General features: G+C 36.8%; 1 protein-coding gene and 1 pseudogene across 1 annotated transcript; one reads left to right on the top strand and one right to left on the bottom strand.

The window, feature by feature from the left end:
• Positions 1-618: 618 nt before the first annotated feature.
• LOC132139508 (uncharacterized) lies at positions 619-6621 on the bottom strand. The gene is made up of 9 exons (XM_059547912.1): positions 6546-6621; positions 5973-6003; positions 4112-4261; positions 3906-4026; positions 3472-3684; positions 3313-3396; positions 1926-2067; positions 1597-1759; positions 619-1238 (listed from the first exon to the last, which is right to left on the bottom strand). Coding segments are annotated over exons 2-9 (1113 nt in total). The 5' UTR covers positions 5975-6003; positions 6546-6621; the 3' UTR covers positions 619-1000.
• Positions 6284-25059, top strand: LOC132130701 (chondroitin sulfate proteoglycan 4-like; annotated as a pseudogene).
• The last annotated feature ends 83 nt before the right edge of the window (positions 25060-25142 follow it).

Raw genomic sequence — 25142 nt, 5'->3', positions numbered from 1 at the left:
CTTCAATTACACGGGAAACAGCGACACCTGCTGGTCATTACCATGCGGCTGCCCGTTTCATTTGGTTAGTAAGGTATCGGTAATAATAATCGAAAGTCAATCTAGCAATATTTATAGTGTATTTAATGTAAAAGAAGAAAGGAATGCAGATTTTACATGATGCTGATGTGGACGTTAGTTACAGTTTCAGTCCAATGAATATATAAATGTATCGACTTATTATGCATGTATATTTAATGTTTCCTAATAATAGATCATACCTGTGCTTTGTGTGCTACCCCCCCCCCCCCCCCCATTTTTACTGAATTATATTCCTAAAATAAAATGTTTAGAGAAGCATATTCCCTCAACATAAAGAACCAGTTTACTTATGTGGCGAAATATTCAATGGTTCAATGTCAACACCCGAATATTTACATTATTGTGTTCTTGGTGTTAACATTCTATTCTAATAATGACAAAAGCAAACATAAATCAATAATAGTTCTATAGCATGCACAGCTGAAGCTTACGTTATTTAACGCAATATATGGTATGGCATGTGAATATGTAACAAACAAAAGAACATAAATTGCCAAGTGATTAATTCTGTAATTAGGACACAAAAAGAAACATGTGTATGGTTTAAATAAATATATTATGGAACAATTTACACACGTTATAAAAATGCCAAGTAAGAATTTCTCCATCCATATTTCATTTCAAACACGAAAATATGCTGTATATTTGTCTTAACTGGAACTATCGCTTCTTTTTTTTTACATTTCACTGAACATTAACAGAACGTATCAACAGATAACAAGCACAGAGATTATGTTTTCTTTCACCTTGCTATCTTGTATAATGGGTTATTGAACACATTTTTGAATGAAAATTAAACATTTCAGAAGAAACAAATCATTAGAACTTAAATGTAAACTTACAGTAAAATCATAAAGAACATATAATCACTGTCTGTCATACTGGAAAATGATATTAGTACTGAATTGGATGAAAAATATTAATCAACATAACCTTGAAATTTACTGTACTCCCGTTTAATACAGCCATAAACAGTGTGGTAAAAGTGCCTGTCTGGAGCCATGAGGTCAGTGACCATCTCAGTGTGGTTCATTTTAGGAATTACATAGAGAGACATCCTGATAGAAAGGGCAGTGAGGAGCTCCGAGAACTTCACTGATGATTCCACAGGAACTATGATGTCATTGGTTCCATGGAGCAAGACCACTGGAGGAACTCTGCATTAAAATCATAGCAAAAGTTACTATAAGCTACGTAGCATAAGATTACTGTTGATTCTACAATGACATAATGAATAGCTTCCCAGTGGCTCACAATGAGCTTCTTTCAACAGCCACACTGTATTCTGCATCTCTCTGTACTCTAGTAGTGACTGTTGTAGTTGGTAAACTGCATTTATACGTTGGCCTGTAATGGCACTACAATCGCAAACAGATGATAACGATGACACATTATATAAAAATAACATCTTATTTAAACAATTTACTATAATAAAAGAAATAATACAAATTAACGTATTGCTTCTTCAGCTGTTGGACATTGACAGTGTATTGGTAGAAACAACAACAACGATACCTTGTCAACTGATCCTCATTCAATTTCTTGAGTAATGATGTCGGCGAATAATAATCAAAGTTCTCCACACCATCCATAGCTTTGTGCATAGTTGACACATATTCAACAGCCCTCATTTTCTCATGCTTATAATGATCCATTATACTGTAAACGCCACTCAAACCTGTTACAAAAACAAACAAACAAAATCACAACATAATGAAAAACAAGTTACTTAATCTTTTTTTATTTATTTACTAAGAACCAGCTACATCAACAGGGCCACTGGTATGATAAATTATAAACGATCATAATACAAGAAACATAATAAATATGGTGCATTGATTTACCTATGATTCCTTTAATGGCAGATACGAGATCTCTCTGTTCGTTGGTCTCAAGGAGCAGTTCTTCTGCATTGTTCACCAGAAACAGTGTGGTAAGGGCACACAGATGAGCCCCTGCTGAATGACCAATTAATATTACATTGTCCTGCATAAAAAAAAAGTGTAGCCTAGATGAAAAGGTTTTATCATTTACAACATAAAATATGAAAAATATACAAAACCGTATAAAAGTTTGGGGTCGGTAAGATTTTTTAAATGTATTTGAAAGTCTCTTAAGCTCGTAATGCTCACAAAAACATGCTATCATTCTAATATGTTGATTTGGTGCTCAAGAAACCTTTCTTATTATTGTCAGTTGAACATAGATGCTGCTGAAAAAGTAAACATTTTGTAACAATACTGTCATATTTCATAAATTTAAATTTAATTTTGCATTCTTGCTGAATTGAAGAAAAATTCTTACTTACCCCAAACATTTGAATGGAAGTGCATAGCACAAGCACTTTGAAATATTAAAGTGCTAAATATTAAATTAAACATTTTTGATTTAAAATAAACATTCCAGAAGAAAACAAATCATTAGAACTTAAATGTAAACTTACAGTAAAATCATAAAGAACATATAATCACTGTCTGTCATACTGGAAAATGATATTAGTAATGAATTGGATGAAAAATATTAATCATCATAACCTTGAAATTTACTGTACTCCTGTTTAATACAGCCATAAACAGTTTTGTAAAAGTGCCTGTCTGGAGCCATGAGGTCAGTGACCATCTCAGTGTGGTTCATTTTAGGAATTAGATAGAGAGACATCCTGATAGAAAGGGCAGTGAGGAGCTCCGAGAACTTCACTGATGATTCGATTTAGTCAAGTCAAACTTTGTCATTTGCAATGCAATATTAACACCTCACGGTTTTAAAGGTGCTGTATGTAATTTTTTGACTACTACTAAAGCATAAAAATACCATAATATGTTTGCAGATATTTAAGATACATGCTAAGTTAACGTACCTGTTTATCTGAGAAATAATGCTAAAATCAATCAGTTATTTTCCTTTGAAAATGTGCGTTCTGGGCCGGAATGTCAGTCTTTGTTTTGGTTTGTGAAACCCACCCACTGCCAGTTTACCCAATTATATTTCAGAACCCAAGGTTGCCAGTTGGTGGAAAACACAGCGTATTTAATTTCATTCATTTTCAAGTGTGCTCATTCTTGTTGGTGTCGTCCATCTGGCAACCTGCTTGTGAGTCAAGTCTGAGGAGGAGGGTCCAGGTGAAAAAAACCCTCTCCGATATTTTGAATTTGGACTGCAATACCTAGTTCAACCACTCGGTGTAAATCCTGCATACAGCACCTTTAAGTTCATGGAGGACTGGAAACTCACTTGATCAAGATTGAATGTTTGTCCCTTTTCTCTCACCCACAGCAAACTGTCAGTAATGTCTTGAATCATATTTAAAACGTTTCCCTGAAAACACAACCAACAGTTACTAAAAAAATGATCAATATTGAATACATAATATATAATATAATGGTATCTTACCTTTGGATATATGGAATAATCTGGACAAATTACAGAGGCGTTAAGCTCTTTTGCCATTTGTAAGGCTAACAGACAGTAAATGGAGCGGTCTCCTGATCCCCAGGCACCTCCGTACACAAACACAACCACTGGTACAGGAGCAGCATCAGAATGGCCCATGTTTGGTGAATAGTATAAATCCAGTTTGTTCCCTCGCCGACCAAAGGTTATGCCCTAGGAAAGAATAGAAGCACAGTCAAATACTGTAGTATAATAAAAAGTGACAAGTGCTTTTTCATTTTAATACTACAAAACTTTGTGGTAATACAAAGAATTACTACTCTCCAAAATATAAACATAACAGTAGGTTTGTTTCTTAAAACACTATCTCTGTACTGCATAGCACCCTGTAGCTAAAGAAACCACATTAACGAGAATATACAAATAGAACTAACTTTCACATAGTGCTTGTTATTTCTGTCATTACTGTACCACAGTTTCCACTGGAAGTACAGTTTGCCATACTGCAGATATTTCAGCATCTCTAGCACGGCTCTTGTAAGGCAGTATATGCGCCTGCAGGGAGTGCAAGAAACATCTGCATCATTAAAAAGCCAACAATAAAAGTAGAGTAACATCAAAACTGTTAATGCTATGTCACCTTGGTTTGAGAGCCTCTATATATTTTTGGTACCCTGGTTTATTGGGCCAGCCATAGAGCCACTGGGCAACAAGAGAGACACTGTAAGGGAGGCCCACTAATAATGCCCCTGCCACCACTGGAAGAGAGAGATAGCACTTCAACGCGATCCTGAAACAGGAAAAAAGAAAAGAAAAACACAAATCTGGGGATGCCACAAAACATGATTTATATTACAGTAGAGTGTAATATTACAGTTTAATGGACATTAATTATATGTACTGTATTATTCACATTCACACAAATTAATTACTTTGTCTTCTATGGTGAATGACATTTATTTTTTTATGCCACCTAAAAACAGTATTATTGCCAAATATTACTACAATTATGAAATAACTCTTTTCTGTTTTTAAATATTTAAAATTTTAATTTATTCCTGTGATGTCAAAGCTGAATTTTCAGCAACCAAAATTCCAGTCTTCAGTGGCTACGATTACATGCACACTTTTTGGTTCTATCGGACTGAATTCATTACTGAATTGATGAATCTGATTGTAGTGTTTACATGAACGCTAAATAAAGTGAATCGGGTTGATGTTCGGGTTTATTTGTAATAAGCTACAAATCGGAATAGATTTTTTTGACATGTGCACACTGCTCAAATAGTGAAAGTGAAAAGTGACAAAGATAATATAGAGTTTCTCACTGTTTGCACATAATAACCACTCTCCTACACGGTTTCTTCATTTGTTTGAATATTTACCCGTTTATGGATAAATATACATATAAACCGCTGTGCTGCTCATATTTATCACGCCAAAAAAAGAAGCCCCTCCCCGTGCCCAAAACGGGTTGCCTGTGGATGAGTCTCCAAAACAAGGTTCTCCTGTTCACTTCACAGCTGCCAAGTGAAAGGAGAGTTTTATAATGACAGGACATGCATTTATACAACACTTTATTCAAAAGGAAGAGCTGCTGCGTCATGCGTCATTATGTTATTTCTGCGTCATTGCACATGCACAGTCTTTTCAGTTTCGTGGTTCAATCCGATCGAGTGTTTACATGCATGCTCAATCATATTAGAAGAGGAATAAACCACCCCCTTCAATCCGTTCGAAATTTCATACTGATCGAGCTCAATCGGATCAATTAAGGTGTTTATATGAACGTTTTTCAGTCCGATTGAGCCGTCAATCTGATTACAAATGGATTATTTGGGTGCATGTAAATGTAGCCACTGTCACATGATGCTAAACAAATCATTCGGATTAATTTTTTTGTGGAAACAGCAAAATTCTAAAATTCTTTGAAGAATAAAAAGAAATGAACAGCATTTATTGAAACAGAAATGTGGATAACACTTTAGAATAAGGTTCCATTAGTTCATGTAATGAAACAAACAATGAACAATATATTTATTACTGTATTTATTCATCTTTGTTAATTTTAGTTAAATATATTATAGTTATTTATTGTTAGTTCATGCTAATTCACAGTTCATTAACTAATGTTAACAAGCACAACTTTTGTTTTGAATAATGCATTAGTAAATGTTGAAATTATCATTAACTAAGATTAATAAATGCTGTAGAAGGCTTGTTCTTGCATAGTTCATGTTAACTAAAGTCGTTAACTAACATTAACTAATGGAACCTTATTCTAAAGTGTTACTGAAATATTTGACATTATTATTATTTATTTACTTAATTCCTTTTTTATTTTTTACAAAAAAAATGTAAACAATGTAAAGTCTCTACTCTCACTTTTGATCAATTTAATGCACCCATGCTGAATAAAAGTATTAATTTCTATAAAAAAAACTAATCCCAAACACTATTTATGATTCATGTATGCTGATGTTATTTAACATGATACTTACATTGTTTTTATGCTGGTTTTTATTCTAATACCTGGAGTAGCAAGAGATCAGATATTATAATATATACAAACATATATGCATAGAATCAGTTTATATTTCGGTAAGCTACTTTGAAACATACCCAGAAGAACTGACTGTACTGTACAATATATATCATGTATAGGCCTACTTATATTCGACAGCGCCCCCTACAGGAAGATACAGGTTTGGCCTCTCTTCCCTCTGATTCACTAGAAACGATAATGACGTTCAAAATATATATAAAGGCATGTAATGAGTTACTGATATCGAAGAGAACCGCAACAATGAGCATGACGTAAAGTCTGTAACAACGTAGCTCTTGTAAGATGTATACAGTATGACCTTCCCATTAAAAATTTCCCCAAAACGTAAGATTCGTAAGGCTTGACAAGCATCAAATAAACAAAGTCGACATTGCATCTGTTACATAATGATTGTATTTTGGATTTAGCTACATAGTAAAAGATAGTTACACATAGAGATCTAATGCTTTGTACTGAAAACAGAACATCAGTGATGCAAAAAGTGTATTGTGCAGATGACATACCAGACCAGTGTCGCGTGAGCCCAGATGGATGCATTCACTGCATGATGAACTTCCTGACTACTTCTTCTAGCATGCGCAGACGTCAGCCTAACGGTGTTCCTTATTGGCTCGTTGGCTCACATGGGCGGGACTAATGTGCATGTCAACTCAAACGCACACCTGCCGTTTAGATTAAAAAAAAATACATTTATCTAAAAATGAGGATATGGAAAAGGAATTGTATTTGTGTATTTAAAAATGTATTAGTATTAAAGTTTGTTCTCTTATAGTACAATTTACCTCAAAACATAACAAACACAGCGATGGCGGCGATATGTCTTTATATTGGTTTAAGCTCTTGTCATTTAAGAGAATGTTCCCGCTGATGTCCAATCAACACACGTACATTTATTTACCAGCCGGTTCATCCTTAACAGTTTAAACACGAGGAACATGCTACCCCACACTAGTTATCCAGTGTTATATTATGATATTAATCAAAATATCATTCTTTCATAAAAATCCAACGTGCACTTTTCACTCTGCCTTGCTTTCGTAATTTATTTTTTGTTACTTTTCAAATACATTATGTGTAGAGTTTGTGTAATCCATCTTAATCTAAAACTACGAAAATCAATTATAAAGATATGAATTAGTACGTTTAGAATTACATAAAAATTGTATTACAAGTTTTATGTATGTGTGTATATATATATATATATATATATATATATATATATAGCCTACACACACACACACACTCATGTTTGTTTTTGTGGAAAGTGGGGACATCCAATAGGCGTATACGTATAGGTTTTTATACTGTACAAACTGTATATTCTATGGCCCTACATCAACCCTACACCTAACCCTAACCCTCACAGGAAACTGTGCATTTTTACTTTCTCAAAAAAACTCATTCTGTATGATTTATAAGCAATTTGAAAAATGGAGACATGGGTTATGTCCTCATAAGTTACCCTCTCCTTGTAATACCTGTGTCATACCCATGTCATTATACAGAGTTGTGTTCTGATATGTCACAAAAACAAAAGCACAAATACTGTATGTGTGTGTATAAAAATGATGTTATATACTATACTATACTATATATACTGTATCCATCCATCCATCATATATATATATATATATATATATATATATAATGTTATATGAAATTGTGATTCTACTGTTGGATTTGGGACAATTTATTATTAGAAGAATTAAATTAAGAAATTAAGAAGAAAGAGTGTGTTAAAAAGAAAAAGAGATAATTTCCACGATTACGTAGGCAAAAAAGATTCACTGATATATTCCCCTATAGAAAGATCTGCATTGTATTTTATGCATATGATTATATCCTAAAGTTAATAATTGCTCCAAGTACAACATACGGTCTACTTTTATACGCGAACCTATCTGAGCTGTTTGTCGGGGTGAGGGGTAAATATGAGAAGCAAGAGAAAGCTTGAGTAAACAGAGTTTCTCCTCCGCTGCTCTCTCTCTCTCTCTCTGCTTGCTACACGAACTCACAAGTTTGTGGAAATATTTTAAAGTGAGGAATTGAACGAGCCGCCATATATTTCAAACACACTGTGTCTTTATTTCAACCGGAATGAACACGCTGCTTTGATGTTAAAATAAGGGCGACCCTTTTAAACGGACTACTCTTGCTCTTTGTCGGACTCTCACAAGGGGGTAAGTTGAACAAATTGCTCAAATGTGGCTGATGTAAAGAATATTTCAGCCTTTACCTTTGTGTGTACCTTTGAGGGATTCAGCAAGGGCAAGTGAATAATTTATGCTTTTCACTATATCACCAGACAGTATGGCAATGACTTCTTGACTAGTCTATTTCTTATGGCTGCTGTCTGTGTAACGAAAATATAAATTCTTGTCTTTTTAGCTGTTTGTGGATTAACTGACGTTAATACAAACAAATCTATTAAAATGTACATGTTTACAGTTGGCTCTTCAATATCCAAATCATATTGCCAGTGTTGCATGTGCCTCCCAAATCATGAACCAAAACTGATGTGGCAGCAGTCTAAGTTTATTTTGCACCGTGTATAACATTCATGATTGCACAGATTTGTGGCTCTCAGTGATTATTCACAGTTTGCCAAATGTCAGTGCTAGACACAGAAAACAGACTTTTAGTTATTAATATCAATGAAATGCAGTGATTCACCAACATGCATTATGAAATTGTATTAGCCAGCATGTTTATTCAAGTGGTCAAGTTTATAAAAAAAGCCTTTGCTCTCCAGCATTATTCAGAGTTTAGTGTCTTAGCAAATTCCTGTAATTAAATGAACATCAACAAATTAGTGTAATTTGCAATTGTGCTAAATTGTGTTTTATTGTTGCATCAGTTGCAATTGTTTGGTGTTGAGCTTCACAAGAGAAATTCCACTGCATTATCAAGATGTTTGACATGGTCTTATTTTGGAGCACAGTGTCCAGACTTAAATAAAATAAAAATCCCTATTGTCCTATAAAGTGTTGTTGTTTTTATTCATTTAGTCACTTTTATTTAATGGGCCCTATCATACACCCGGCACAAGGCAAGTGTTTTTGCTAGTTTCAGCCCAAGTTCTAATTTTCCCTTCCTGCGCTGCATTGTTTAAGTAGCAAATGCATTTGGGCCCATTTGTGCGCCCTTTTGTGCGCCCATGGGCATGCTGGTCTAAAAAAGAGGTGTGTTCAGGTTAGGGGTGTAATGGTACGTGTATTCGTACCAGACCGTTTTGGTACAGGGATTTCGGTACGGCGCACGTGTGTACCGAATGACGGAATGCAATATTTTGTGTGCGGAACATAAGTACATTTTCGTGTTTCCAAACGAACATATTAAGTGGAGGAAATCTCCGCGTTCAGCGCAAATCCCGCCCTGCAGCTGATTCTAAGGCCGGTGACACACTGGATGCGTGGCGCAAGCGTCTCAGCTGTGGCGTGTCCGTTTTTAATTCTGCTCCCATGTTAACAGGTTGGAGCTTGCAGACCGCCTGCGTGAGACGCGCATCTCAGGCGCGGCTCGAGCCGCGCGGAAAACGCGTGCATGCTAGAAATAGAACCGACGCCTATTTTTCACGCGACACGCAAGCGTGTTGGAAGCGTTTCCAGGCAAAATAGAATAGGAAAATATGTTTATATGTCATTTTGTACACAAATACATATTAATTCATGACATTTTGATGTTTGAAAGTCTATAGGTTGACATAAATTCAGATGTAAATGTAATTTAAAAAATAAATTAATAATTATCGATTTTCAAATATTGCACCTGTCAAACATAGTCTATTTTGCCGTCAATACTGTTGACGGTGTCCTTTATCAGTAGGCTTTATATTTATGCTCAACATGAAGTATAGATATTGTTGTCGTGAAGACAAGAGCCTGGTCTGTCGGCGGTCTCCCTCTATGTCACCTACAGCAGCGCGCCAGAGCCGCGTCAGGCATTGTTCTGGTGAAGCAGGCCTACAAGCTGGGATACAAGCTGGGATTGGTAATGCTGCACTGTAATGCTGCACATAGTTATTTATTTATATCTTTCATTATATTTTATTATATGATATTGGTTTGAGACTGAGAGTATTTTATTTAGTGGAGAACTTTGCAGCAGTATTTTATTTCTTATTCTATTTTTATTTTATATATATTTTATTAAAAAGTATTTTTTTAAAAAGTGTATAGTAATAAACAACCTGCAGTTTAATGTTTGCATTTCTTTCCCTTACTGTACCGAAAATGAACCGAACCGTGACTTTAAAACTGAGGTACGTACCGAACCGTGATTTTTGCGTACCGTTACACCCCTAGTTCAGGTGCATTGCTGTTTTGAGGAACTGAAAATAGACTGTGCCATAGACCAACTCAAACCTTGTCTAAAGTCTGCCACAATATTTTTTCTTTGTTATTTAAAGGTCCCGTTTTTCATGCTTTTTTGAAGCTTTGATTGTGTTTACCGTGTGCAATATAACATGTGTTCATGTTTCGCGTGTAAAAAAAACACAGTATTTTTCAAACAATTCACCTATCTGTATACCGCTGTTTTCACTGTCATAAAAACAGGCTGATGACTTCCTTGTTCTATGAAGTCCCTCCTTCAGAAATACGTAACGAGTTCTGATTGGGCCAGCGGTTCCTGTGTTGTGATTCGACAGCAGCTGAGCTGGAAACCATGGTAGTAAAAGAAACGCGATTGGGCTAGTTTTGAGAAGCAAGTGGGCAGGATTTGTTTTGAAATCCTGACAATCCTGATTTGAACACGTGCTGGAGATGTACTTATAATCACAGGAGCGTTTTTACTGACGAGATGCGCATGAAAATCACATTTGATTTTTTTGCACAGCCCTAACATCTAGTTAACAAAGCTAAACAGCGTTGCCCTTTGTGTAATAAGTTAGAGAAACTGTTAAACGCACCAACTTAAATAATAAAATACACTTACCGGTTGTGGTCCATAAACAACGCCTTCTCCAGACAAAGAGGGAACTGCTCCATCTTTCAAGAATAATCTTTGTGCGAATCCGTCATTAAACTGATTGAGATTGAGGAAGCTCGCTGTCCTCAGCAAAATGTGCTGCACATAGTTTTACATGTGGATTATAATTTTTGGGAACCGAGTTAAACATAAATTGTAACCATTAATCTCCAAGTACAGCATCCCTGGGAAGCCCAAACAAAGGTGATTGGACTCCGCGATTGAAAATAACAGCGTTTCGACGACATGTCGACAAACACAAACGCAACTCTTCCTCTTCTCCGTAGGAGCGCAATAAGACCACGCCCCCTTTTTGTATATTCATGTGGGCGGAGGTTAGTCAAAAAACTGTTTTAGTGACGTCATTACTGCAGGAACTAGAGGGATGTAGTCCAAACGGGTCGTTCGTTGTAGGTGAATTCTGTTAAATAAAATATCTCGCTTGGCATTGAACTTTGAGCTTTAGAATTTTACAGATATTATTTATAATCTAACAACAATATTACACACTAACTAAAGTTTAAAACATGGGATCACAGGAACGGGACCTTTAAAGAGCACATTAGTAAATGTGCCTATAGGCAGGTGCACAATGCACGTACACTTTGCTTATCACTCACACGGAGCACTACACAAACATTAAAAAAAAAATAATAATTTCACCATCCATCCATCCATCTTCTTCCGCTTATCCGGGGCCGGGTCGCGGGGGCAGCAGTCTAAGCAGAGAACCCCAGACTTCCCTCTCCCTAGACACTTCCTCCAGCTCTTCTGGGGGGACACCTTGGCGTTCCCAGGCCAGCCGGGAGACATAGTCTCTCCAGCGTGTCCTAGGTCTTCCCCGGGGTCTCCTCCCAGTGGGACGCGCCCGGAACACCTTCCCGGGAAGGCGTCCAGGAGGCATCCGGAACAGATGCCCGAGCCACCTCAGCTGACCCCTCTCGATGTGGAGGAGCAGCGGCTCTACTCTGAGCTCCTCCCGGGTGACTGAGCTTCTCACCCTATCTCTAAGGGATCGCCCAGCCACCCTGCAGAGAAAGCTCATTTCGGCCGCCTGTATCCGGGATCTTGTCCTTTCGGTCATGACCCAAAGCTCATGACCATAGGTGAGAGTAGGAACGTAGATTGAACGGTAAATCATGAGCTTCGCCTTGCGGCTCAGCTCTTTCTTCACCACGACAGACCGGTACATCGACCGCATTACTGCAGAAGCTGCACCGATCCGTCTGCCAATCTTCCGGTCCATCCTTCCCTCACTCGTGAACAAGACCCCAAGATACTTAAACTCCTCCACTTGAGGCAGGAACTCTCCACCAACCTGAAGTGGGCAAGCCACCCTTTTCCGACTAATTTCACCATGTAAATACCAAACCCGCCGTGGCGCAAGCGCAACTGGCTTTTAAAAGGGGATGGAAGATGAGACTCTGATTGGTTTATTGCACGTTATGACCAAAAAGCACCCATTACTCATTGATAATAAGGACCATGCGCCCATGCCATGCACGCCATCGACCATGCGCCCAGGTGCGCCGACTGTTTTCACGTCGTTAAACTAGCAAAAGTGGATTCAGACATGTCCTGAGTGGACCTGCCAAGCGCTTAGATTGTTAAAATAGGGCCCTCTGTGTGAAAATCAAAATGTAACTATTAAGGGAAAATGAACCCAAAACTGACTTCAGTTGCTCACCCTCGTGTTATTCCAAACCTGTACTTTCTTACTTCTGCGTTACAGAAAATAAGAAAAATATTTCGAAAAAAAGTTTTTTTATATGTGTTTCACATAAAAACCATACAGGTTTGGAATGAGTGGATAAACGAAAATGTATCCCTTTGAATAATAATAATAGTGTTCTTTCTAATAATTCAATTCAGTTATTATAAGTAAAATTGTGTAATTAAAAATTGATGTAATTAACAAAAAGTATTAAAAAAAACCTCATTAACAATATGCAAAGAAATGAGAGTGATGCTTTCACTCTGCTACACTGTGAGAAATATAGTCAAACTATGCTTTGCATGAACATCAAGATTTTATTTTAGCATTAAGCATGAGGATTAATCAGTAACTTATTTCATATTCATAACTGTTTGTGGATGGATCTATACAATAGTGAAGCAACTGCTGAGATATGTCTTTGAAAGATGTGGCATCAATACTTGACATACAAAACACAGCAATGGTAACACTCAACAAATAAAAACAACACTTATTTACTGTACATAAACAAACATTACAAAATAAACCAACACAAACTGATAAAGGTGAACCAAATACAAGTTCAACAGCACAAATAAAAAAAATTAAAAAAAACCCTACAGCCTGATCTATTCATGCTGCATTGAATGCTGTGTGCCTTCATAGTAAATATGCACTGTAGAAACACAGTATGATACTCTTTGTTTACAAGAAATTTCTGAGAGTGCATTTAGATACAAGATAATTCATACTGTGAAATTCTTACCATCTGCATTAAATTCTCTATTAACCTGGAATATATTGTAATTTCACAGTAAAATTTTGGTAACACTTCAAAATAAAGTTCCATTAGTTAATTTTGGTTACTGTATTAATTAACATGAACGAACAAAGAACAATACATTTAGTACAGTATTTCTTAATCTTTGTTAATATTAGATAATGAAAGTACAGTCATTGTTAGTTCATGTTAATTCATGTTAACAAGCACAACTTTTGATTTTAATAATGCATTAGTAAATGTTGAAATTAACATCAGCTATGACTAATAAATGCTTTAGAAGTATTGTTCATGCTTAGTTCATGTTGACTAAAGTAGTTAACTAATGTTAACTAATGAACCTTATTGTAAAGTGTTACCAAAATCTTTAACAGTGTACAATTGACTTATGGAGCATTCCTTAATTTTTTTTCCAAAAAATAAAAAATAAAGCATCATGGTTGATGTTTTCTAATGTGCAGCTTCATTCTATGGTGATGGGTTTGTGCAGTTAAAAGGGACAGATATGTCTACACACTTCACATTCGTTTCCCCACCTCTAGCCTGAGCGACCTTGCTTTTCCTGGCTGCAGGGCAGAATGATTTCCTGCTGCTGGAGATGAATGCTGGCAGACTGTAAGTGAGTCACCTGTTGCTACTTCACCTTCGGCAATGTTTAGATCTACCACAACATGTGGAAACCTGATGTCAATTCCATTTATGAAAAAGAACTAGATTAGAAAAAAAGTGATAATGAAATTTTATTTCTAAAAGCTTTTTATCAAGACTGACAAGCATTTGTGTTGAGACATAAACTCAACACATAGAATATCACCATCTTCTTCAGATGAAATGGAGTGGTGAATTTTATTCATGGTCTAGTTGATACTGTGAAGCTTCACCACAGACTCTTCTGCCTCAGCACCTCCCTTTAAGGTATACATTTTGCACTGATTTAATGGCTGAAGAATGTAAGCTTAGTTGACATTGTGAGAGAAGTAGAGACTCCCAATATCCAGTTTGAAAAATTTGCATGAATTTCTGAAATAGATTTAGGTTTTTACATTTCTCTCGGTGGCGTTCACATAAGATTCATTTTATAGAGGATATCTTTGGGCTGCAACAGAACAGATTGTGCTGAACATTGAGGTCTGGTTTGCTTGTAATTGAAAATATCTTTGAACTTTCACATTTATCTGAGGTCATTAAATTTAGCATTTTCTATCCTTTTTCTGTGACCCTCTCTGAATACATCACAGATTATAATTGCTTTCAGTTGAGAAAAAGCTAGAAATATTCAGCAAGCCTTGACAGGTTTTTCTTAGCCGTCTGTAAGGACGTAAGGACAGTGACATTTTATGTTAAGAGTAAAATGTATTTGCTGTAAACAAATGATTACACTTACGATCGGAGACCCAGTGAAACGCAGGAGACGAGAGATCCAATCGCAGTAGTGTTTTAATGGGTAATCCAAAGAGAAATCAACAAGCAGGGGTCAAAACCAAAAATCCATCCAAACAAATAAACAGGAAAGGAACAGGAAGGCGAGGAAACTGGGTGACGGAAAGGAAGGACTCCATGCAGACAAACAGAAAAGGACTGGTTAATATAAGGAGGATAATGACTAACAAGCGAAGACACCTGAGTGCAATTAACAGGAGTGCAATTATTGTGATGAAGGGACAAGGCTTTGTGGGAAGTGCCTACGGTGAGGTGCCTATGGGGAAGTGAGACCACTAGTGGAAACTCAGGGAAACAGAGACCAGACAGTGTGACAACTTGTCTATTTTCAACATGGAAGAGAATTTCATGAACATTGTGCTAGTTTATGTAGTGCAAAATTTATTTCTGTTATATTAGAAATTTGTTAGTATAACTAATAAGCTATACTAAATATCGTAGAAACTTAATTTTTTCTGTAAAGTTGCTTTGCATGATCTGTATTGTGAAAAGCGCAATACAAATAAACTTGATTTGAATTTAATTGAATTAAATAACCCACAAATATATCCTAGCTGCCTATTATATTTTTCTCCATTTACACTGTGAAAGAAAAAAATACATTAATATATTAATAGCATTATAACAACAACATTCTGTTTCCAAAATTAAATGATTTGCCTTTATATGGTCACTGTATTAAAGCCAAAGCAAAGTATTAAGATTATTTGGAAAATATTTAGTTTTTTTTTTTTTTTTTTTTTTTTTTTACATTAACTGTTTACTTTAATGTTGTAATGTATGCATAAACTGAATTTGGACCCCAGTTATGTTTAGAGAAATTATATTAAAAAAAAAAATTCTGTGTTCTTATGTATAGAATTGTGTAAGGAAAGTTTTTTTTTCTTTTCATTGACATTGATCTGAAGAGCAGATCCTTCTCTCAGACAGTGGAACCCAACTGAATGATCTGGCCTGGCACACTGCAGAGCTTTTCCATGACATTTACAATGTCACACTGACTGTGGACAACCACTTCAAAACCAGCCTGCGAATGCCAGGCCCAGAGCAAAACCTGCATATCAATGAGGGCCTGTATGTTAGTGGTACGGGAGGTTTGGATCAGGCCTATCTGTCCAGAGATCTCAGTGGCTTTCGTGGTTGCCTTGATGAAGCAATATTTAATCAGTACAACCTCTTTTCATCGCTAAGGCCCTACTCAGGGTTCAAGAATTTCTATGAGGTTTCCCTAGGATGTAGCCCTCAGTTTTTTGCCAATGAGGATGACCAAATCAGTTTTTTCAGCTCACGGGCTTACATATCCCTTCCTCCTTGGATGGCACATCATGAATGGACTTTTGAATGCTCAATACACACATCAGCTGAAGAAGGGATCGTCATGTTCAACTCAGCTCGACAGGGAAATTTTGTTGCACTTGAGATCTAGAAAGGTCTCCTTGCTGCAGTAATCGGTAAAGATAGAAGTAAAACAGAGCTACGTTCCCTCACCTTCATCAATGACAACAAATGGCACAATGTTAAGTTCCTTTTCACACTGAAAAACCTCCAACTCACATTAGATGAAGAGACTGTTAAGTCCTTCACTACCTCTAGATCAAAATCCTTTCATCTGAAAGGTTCCCTTTTCCTTGGGGGAATAGATGACAGCACACGTTCTGAGGTCAGAAAGGTTGGCCTTTCCTCAGTATCAGAGAAACATGTTAAAGGTTGCTCCTTTAAAGGATGCTTCAGAGATATTAAAATAAATAATGTCAAAATGAGTCCCAGTGCTGTGGTAACCAAAGACATCTCTGTTGGCTGTGAACCTGAAAAGGAGCTGGATATAAGCAGCACAGTGAGCCGAACAACCCTGCCCATGACCTTTATTGACTCTGTCACTCAGCTGCCACCTACTGATGTCTCCACCCTAGCCAAAGGTCTTGTCAAAAAGTACAGACACAGTTTTCTACAGCTTAGGAACCTTGTTGTCCCAGAAGGTTGTCAGGGATCCTTGGGTTCAAAACATATTAAAGTTAACCTTGATTTCAAGAAGCTTGGCATCCGTCAGTCACAGATCATCTTTAAGACTGAAGAACAGCCAGTGTATGGTCAGTTTAGGCTTGATGTGGACCAGGAGCAGGCTGAGCATACATTCAGCATGCTGGATTTGTGGCACGGCAGTGTTACAGTATGTACATCCATGGGGGATCTAAAGACCCACGAGACTTCTTAATTCTCTCTGTGTTCTCCAGTAGCAGAAAGGAAGTGCCAGGCTATCTAAAGGGACACAAGTTGTCCCGGTTTAATGTCACTGTTACACCAACCAATGATGCCCCTGAGTTGAGTCTACCTGTGGGAAATCTGTTTACTCTTTTGGTAAACTCCAAGAAGAGGCTGACCACTGATGTTATGAAGGCCATAGACATTGACAGCTATTACACAGACTTTGTTTACTCTGTGTTAGGGAACCTTAATGCTGATGCACTGTATTTGGAGAACCAAGACAATCCAGGTATGGCAGTAACTTCTTTTTCCCATTCAGCTGTTGTAGATGGTAAGATATATTATGTCCACACGGGTGTGAGGAACTCTAGGATTGTGTTGAGAGTCAGTGATGGAGAGAAGGTGAGCAACACTGTGGTTCTTAGAATCATGGATGTGGGACTTGAGTATAAAATCTCCAATAACACAGGACTGGAGGTTATCCAAGGAGAGATGTTTCTTTTAAGCACCAACCAATTGGCCTTCTGGACCAATGCAATAAAGCAGGTAGTTTAAATCCGTTACGATGTAATTGAGCCACCCAGATATGGTGAGCTCCAGAGGAGGCACTCAAGTGGCGAATGGAAGATTACCAACTCGTTTTCCCAAAGAGTTCTTGAAAAGGAATGTTTGAGGTACCTCAGCACCTACCAGTCCATCCAAACAAGTAATAGCACAGACCACTTCAAGTACAAAGTAACCGAGGCCTCCAAAGCTACTGAAGCATTGGTGTTTCCCATAAAGGTAAATTGGATAGACTACACAATAAAAAAACAATAAACCTGTAGAGCTGGACAAAATTACGAGAACTGTAATTGACTCAGAGCATTTGTATGCAATAGTACATGGAGTAAATTTGTCTGAGGATGAGCTTCATTTTAGATTGTTGACTTAAACAAAAAAGGGAATAATTGAAGTGAATAATGCCAAGCTGGATGTAAATTCCACATTTTGTCTAAAGGACATCACAGATCTGAAAGTCGAATACCAACAAAAGGAAAGATCGTACGAGGACATGAGTGATAAATTTGTTTTCCACATTCTCAAAGCATGCACATTCAGGTAGTCACATTTTCAAAATCAATATTAAAGAAGATGCAAACTGCATTTTCATGACAAACAATGGGCTGTCACTTCTTGAAGGTGAGAGTAAACTCATTTCAAAGGATGAATTCTAAGCACTAAAGCACTAAAGAAATGTATTACACAGCCACAAAGACACCACATCATGGCAATGCGAATCAACTTGTCCGACTCTACCAAAGACTTTGACAATATTATGTCCTTTACCAATCAAAATGTTCTTGAGGAGTGTATTATGTTCACGATGACAGTGAAACGACTCTTGATAGCTTCGCATTGTAGACAAAGTTTTTCATGTTGTCAGAAATGGACAAAGATTACTTACACTTGATGATCTGTGCTACCGTGATGCAGATTCAGACTTCAGTGATGGGCAGCTTGTCTACGCACGGCGTGGTATCCCAATAAGGGATTTGGTTCTTGCAAATGACACTTCACAAATGCTGTACCAGTTTCGCCAAGAAGACTTGGAACAGAAACAAGTGCTGTTCATTCACCGCGGGATGAATTCTGGGCATTTTGTTCTCTTTGTGTCAGATGGCAAACACTATGTGTCCTCTCTGTTGGATATTAGCGCACAGGATGCTTATTTAAAAATTGGAAACAGCACAGGCCTGTTGGTTCAGAAAGGGCAAGCCAAAACACTTACTAATGCTAACTTTAGTGTAGAGACAAACCTTGACATCCGAAAAGACAATGAAATATTATTCACAAACCAAGATGCTCCAAAACATGGTGGGCTGTATTTAAAAGACAGCCAAATCGAGTCATTCACCCAGCATGACCTGAGAAATGGCTACTTGTCTTATCATCATGACAACAGTAAGAAACTGGATGATGTTTTTACACTCCTGGTGGAAGCAAAGGATCTTCGACTTGATGTTAGAATCCATGTGAAGGTATACCTGGAAAGCCATCAAAGGCCACCAAGTGTCATTCATAACAAAACTTTGCTGGTGGAGGAGGGAAAAGCAGTCAAGATTGAGAGCAATAAACTCAAGATTTGTTTCTGTTTTTAGCTTTTACGTTGGTATAAACAGTGTTGGGGAATCTACTTTAAGACTGTAATTTACTAAAAGTACAAGCTTATCATAATTTGATGCAGTTAAACATAATAACCATCTGAACAAGATGTTGAACCCTTTGAACAAACTGATTCACTAGATAAAAGCACACTTTCCATTGCTGCATTATTTGACTGTTTAGGAAGAACTGATTGTCTTGAATGAATCATGAATGAATAGAGTTTCTGACACTATGAGAGAAGATACATTCAGAGTAGCATTCTAGAATACAATGCTAATGTGCTATTCCCAATAAAGCCAAAGAAGCTATTTTTTTAGCGCTGCTTTATGGGAAAAAGTAGCTTGTTGCTGGAAAAAGCTACAAATCCCCTGAAAATGAAAATGTACTTAAGTTTGTAGCATCACTGCTGTTAGTTAGTTGTTCCCCACCACTAAATGTAAGATGCAAAAATAAAATATGTCTTTTCAGGTGACTCATGAGGCTTGTTTACCCTCAGAGTATGAGAACTCTGTGGAGATCCGTAAAAAAGATTTGTTTTAATATTTCATTGTCTGTGTTCTGACGTTCCTTTCGGTCTCTATCAGTCACAGAAAAATAGAGACAAGTACACAGTTGTTTCTGAGACCCATAAGGTCAAGCTACTAGTTGTAACTTGTAGACATGTAAATTATTGGTTTTACTTGTTGATCCCAAACACAAAGATTTCATAAATATTCCAAGGCCCACAAGGTGGCTCACTACAACTTTTTAAATGTATGTTTGCTAATTTTCAGATATCCACAATAAACTGCTTGTTTCTTTTCTTTTCTTTTCTTTTTTAAAGCTACACTGTGTGACGTTTGGCCCTCTAATGGTTAAAAAATAGAACTGCATGGATCTTGTGAAAGAACATTGTTTTGGTTGTGCTTCAGTGCTGAGGTTGAACTACTCGTCTACACATTGATAGAGAATATCTTATCAGAGCAGATGGGCAACTAAAAATGTTTGTCTGTTTGAATGATCTATAATCCATAACTTTCAGAGTCTGTCAGAGTTTTTCACAATTCTCCCAGAGAGAGCTAGAGCTATATTTTTCTGTGTGTGGATATGACTTGACACCAACAGACAAATGCCATATCCCCATGAAATATGTCCCGACATTTCTAAAATATAAATTATTATTATTGACTTATCAAAGTGTATTTGGGTAATGTAATGGCATGATTTAGAATAATTTTTGCACCCTCTCATTAATAACAATATTGTTTTTTTTCTGCTGAAAGACATTACACGTGTACATATACTGTATACAAACTTTGCATATATTTTTGAACCCAAAATATGTTGTAATCAGCTAGAGTCAGGACGTCTCCTTATCTGTGTGTTTTGTACTGTTCTTCTGTATCTGATTAGGAGATCAGCATTCAGATTTGTTGAATTAAGCTTGTTTTCCTCAAACTGTGTTCAGTTTCAGTTCAGTTCAGTCAGGGGACCATGACTTGGTTTGAATAAAGGTATAGCAGAAACGTGTCATTCAGGGGTTTCAGATTTGATGGCCTGGTTTCACAGACAGGGCTTCAGATTAAGCCAGGATTAGGTGATAGTACAATTAGGACAGTGCCTCAACATGCCTTAGAAAAAACATTACTGGTGTGCATCTTGAGACAAATCTATAGTACCAACACGTTTTAAGATTCGTCAGTGCAAGTTAAAACAGAACAAATGCATATTTTAGTCTGTGACTAGGTTTAAGCCTTGTCTGTGAAACCTTAATCAATTTTACCATTCAGGCTAAGCTGTCTGAATAAACTACAAACATTTCCAGCACTTTTCTGTGCCTCTTTATTTGTTTGATTGTCTACTCGGGTGTGGGTGGACTGGATCTGAAGGCAGAAGATGAGGACACACTTCCTGAGCAGCTGGAGTACATCTTAACCCAACCCAGCAACAGTCACCTGACTCTAAAGACTGCCCCCAACAGGCCAATCATGAACTTTACTCACACTGACCAGCTGCAACTGCTTTACGTACATAGTTGTGAGATATCATACACAACCTTCTTCATCATTTATAAAAACAATCATCACATTATCAAGACCATTGTCACAAAAGCTGTGCAATAGTGTGTCATGTTTAACCACTAGATGTCAGGAGTAACCACTGTTCCTCCTAATCTTGTCCTTTTTAGCTGAAAATAGGCTTGCGTGTGATGGAGGCACGGAATAATTCGTTTGTCATGCAGTTTGGACGTGGTATACATCATCCAATAGATTCAGTTCTGAAAAATAAATCTGATTATTTATTGAAGGAGTAAATATTGCGTTTTAGCCACAAAAAAGACTTAGACTTTGCTAACTGTTTTCATTATTTTTCATTTATTTAATTATCTTAGTTCTTCCATTTATTTTTTTGTGACTTTTTTATGTAAAGTAAGCTGTTTGTATCGTGAGATCACATAATAATGTTTCTCTGAGGTTGCAGTGCATTGTAAGCTAAATTCTTGGAAATGCTTGTTCTCTTTTACTTCTCAGGCCCCATGGCAGGAGGCTTCAACTTCCAAGTTAATGATGGTGCGAACTTTGCTCCCAGGCAGATATTCAGTATTACAGCTCGTGCCCTGGTTCTTAGTCTAGAGAAGGCCGGACATCTTTTAAGGTAACACTGATTAACATGGGGTGAACTTCAGCACTGATCTGGTATATTCTGTCACACACAGATTATCTGGAAGGAATGATATCAAATATTAGATGAGGGACAGCGCTTTAGATCTCTGTCAAAAAGTCTTAATTTTGTATGGAATCTCAGTTTGCTTAAGTTTGAGAACATATTGGGCTCTCCATCTCTTTTTATGGAGCTAAGAGTAAAATAACATGTCATGTTACAGCAGTGAGGTCAGCATCTGGCTACCCTGCATGCCAAGTCAGAGCACCAGATTGACACATCCTTTCCACTCTATATAAAGTCATCAACTCTGTCTCCACCCGCTCATAGCCAGTTAAGACCCCCAAGTCTCTGAGCATCAACACAGTGTTTCATGGTTTCTTAATCTTAGAGCAACCGATCCATGTAATATCAAAATGACTTTAACTGTCAGGCTATAAATAGCCTTGGAACACTGAACGAGTCACTGTAAAAAGTCCCTAAATCATTTGGCTATAGTCATGTGCTTAATTTTAGAAACACTTTCTCACGTCACATGAGCTAGAAATAATGGCATTGTCTGAGAAAACAACATCTGCTTTCAATTTTATAAATGGCTATAGAAAAACTGACCTAAAAGGTAACATCTGAAATAGTTTGATCTGTTATGTTTCACAGAAGTGTGCTTTACTCTTAATGAACCGAATTTATTTGTTCATGGAGTTCTTTAGTCTTTATTTCCCCTTTCTGTCTAATGTTACTTTCTAGTTAATTTTAAAATAAAAACACCACATCCTGTCAGACTATTCTTGTGGCGTTTGTGCCGAGTGGGTCGCCAGGGCCTCTTTCAAATGGTTAGACACAATAGAAAACTATGTTATATAGAAACTGTGACCTTAAGTTAAGGTCTTAAAAGGAATTGGTAGATTATTTTAGCAAAATCCTTCCGGTCATATATCATGTAGTTCTTGGAGTTCAGTCACTCCAATGTGCTTGAACCTAAAACTGATCTGAATCTGGATCCTGAAATGCTTGCCTTGCCTCAGTCTTTCACCATCTATACATGTTTGAAGTAAATATAGCTTGCAAATTTATTTTTGGTTGTAATTTCAGGTTTAGATGCACTTCTATCAAACCTCACCACAAAAAAGCGAAACATTCACGTTTCAAAGCACATGAGCTACTATACACCAGACAGTGTGGTTTTATTTATAGTCTGGACCACACCAATGTGTTCTTTTGTTATTCTTATGATGTTATTCTTTTTGTTATTCTTATGGTGTGTGTTTTTCTCATCTAGGCTCCTTGTCCTTAATTTCAAACAACATTCTTCAGGCTGTGACCAATGATGATACCAGCATCTCAAACAGAACTATATATTTTACTGTGATCAGTCCTCCAAAAATGGGAAAATTGGTCAATTTGAAGGCAGACAAGACCGCAACTGATATTTCATCCTTCACACAACAAATGGTGAGTGTTGCTAACCTCTTTTTCCCCAAGTCAGTGCCATGCATATCAGAGTGCAGAGCAATGAATTATACATTTACTTTAACTATGAGCATAATCTGAGAGCCTGTCATGTTTGAAAGATGTCCTAGTTAGCGGCCGAAAGAGGAATTGACACAATGATGATATGTAGAATGAGAGATATAATAAGAATTAAATGTGTCATATCAAGAAATATATTTTTACAGTCACGTTCAAAATATTGATGTTTTTGGCAGCCTGTTTTAATTTTACTTTTAGGTTAGTTTTTGTGTGAAGCTGTCATTTTAGTTTTTGTCATGTTCATACTCTTTTTAGTCTAGTCAAGTTTCAGTCAACTAAAAGTCTAAGCACGTTTAATCTTATTTTAGTCAGAACAATCCATGACTATTTTCCTCTAGTTTTAGTCTATGAAAACTGATGACATTTAGTCAGTCAAAATAGTATTTTAGTCTCTTTTAAGTAATGCAATTCTATTTAACCCAGTCAATATAGTATAAGTACCTAGTAGTATAGACAAAACCAAAATTTTCTTTTAGCCAAAGCCATTTCAAACAAGGTAATCTTATTATAATATTATTACCTTATTGACTTAAGACTACATCCATTCCAGACACAGAAGATGCTCTGATTTGAATTTACAACATTTATTTTACCAACCAAACATGTTAGAAGTATACACATTGGTCCCTTTCTCTATGTCAGACTTAACTTTGTTTGTTGTCGTCTTCTAAATAATACCGAGAGTTGGGCTTCAGGAAGTGACGTCGCTTGCATCTGCGCAGTGTGACCTGATGCAGCCCCTAAAGTGAGACACAGGTTACAGAAATACTGCAAAATAACGATAATATCGCAAATAAACGAGACAAAATAATGTTATATTTTGTTTCATCTCGTTTTGGTCAACGAAAATGAAGAGACATTTTAGCATTGTTTTTATTTTGTAAACCACATTTAGTCTCGTTTTTATTCGTCAACAATATTGCATTATATATTTAATTCTAGACATCATCACATGACCAGCATTTATGTTGCGTCTCGTCTCGTTTCATTTTCGTCACGTGATAAAGGTTCGTTGACGACAATATTTAGTCATAATTTTCGTTGACGAAAGCAACACTACTTCAAAACTTTTTTTTTTTTTCTGAGGGTTTTGGTGGAATTTGTTGTTTTTAATCATGTTTTATGTATTAGTAACTCATGAGACCTGAATCATTACAGGTGGATGAGGGTGAAGTAGCATATCAGCAAAGTCATGGGACGTCTTTAGGATGGTCAGCGCTAGACAAGTTAGTGCCCTCTCCACCTACCATGCTTGAAACCCAGATGTTTGAAATGTACATTTCTTATGAAAATATTGGACCTGAGCAAATTTCTGTGCTCCCAAACTGTATATTTTCCCTCATTTACAAGCCATTTGTCTGATAATAGTTCTATTATCAGTAAATGGAGCATGTTCTGCAATCCAGCCTTATTGACTCCTGACAGCTCTACTTGGGTAAGCCAAATATGATCAAATTAAATAAATAAATATAGAGCTTATTTCACATGCAATTTCTTTGTTTAGACTGGTGTTGTGGCTTGTATTTTTACCTTACCCAATCTAGAGCTTATCTCATTTTAGATGGTAGTAGAACTCACACTGAGATTAAAAACAGCGAGGTGCCTCTGAGGATGGAATTGCTGTGATACTTCATTCCTCGTATTTAGTAGACGCTAAAATTGGCTTTTTAAACCAGATGCACGCTGCTGCTAAGTTCATT

Source organism: Carassius carassius, chromosome 4, assembly GCF_963082965.1.
Source record: "Carassius carassius chromosome 4, fCarCar2.1, whole genome shotgun sequence".
Classification (NCBI taxonomy): domain Eukaryota; kingdom Metazoa; phylum Chordata; class Actinopteri; order Cypriniformes; family Cyprinidae; genus Carassius; species Carassius carassius.
This window is presented reverse-complemented; position numbering and strand designations above follow the sequence as displayed.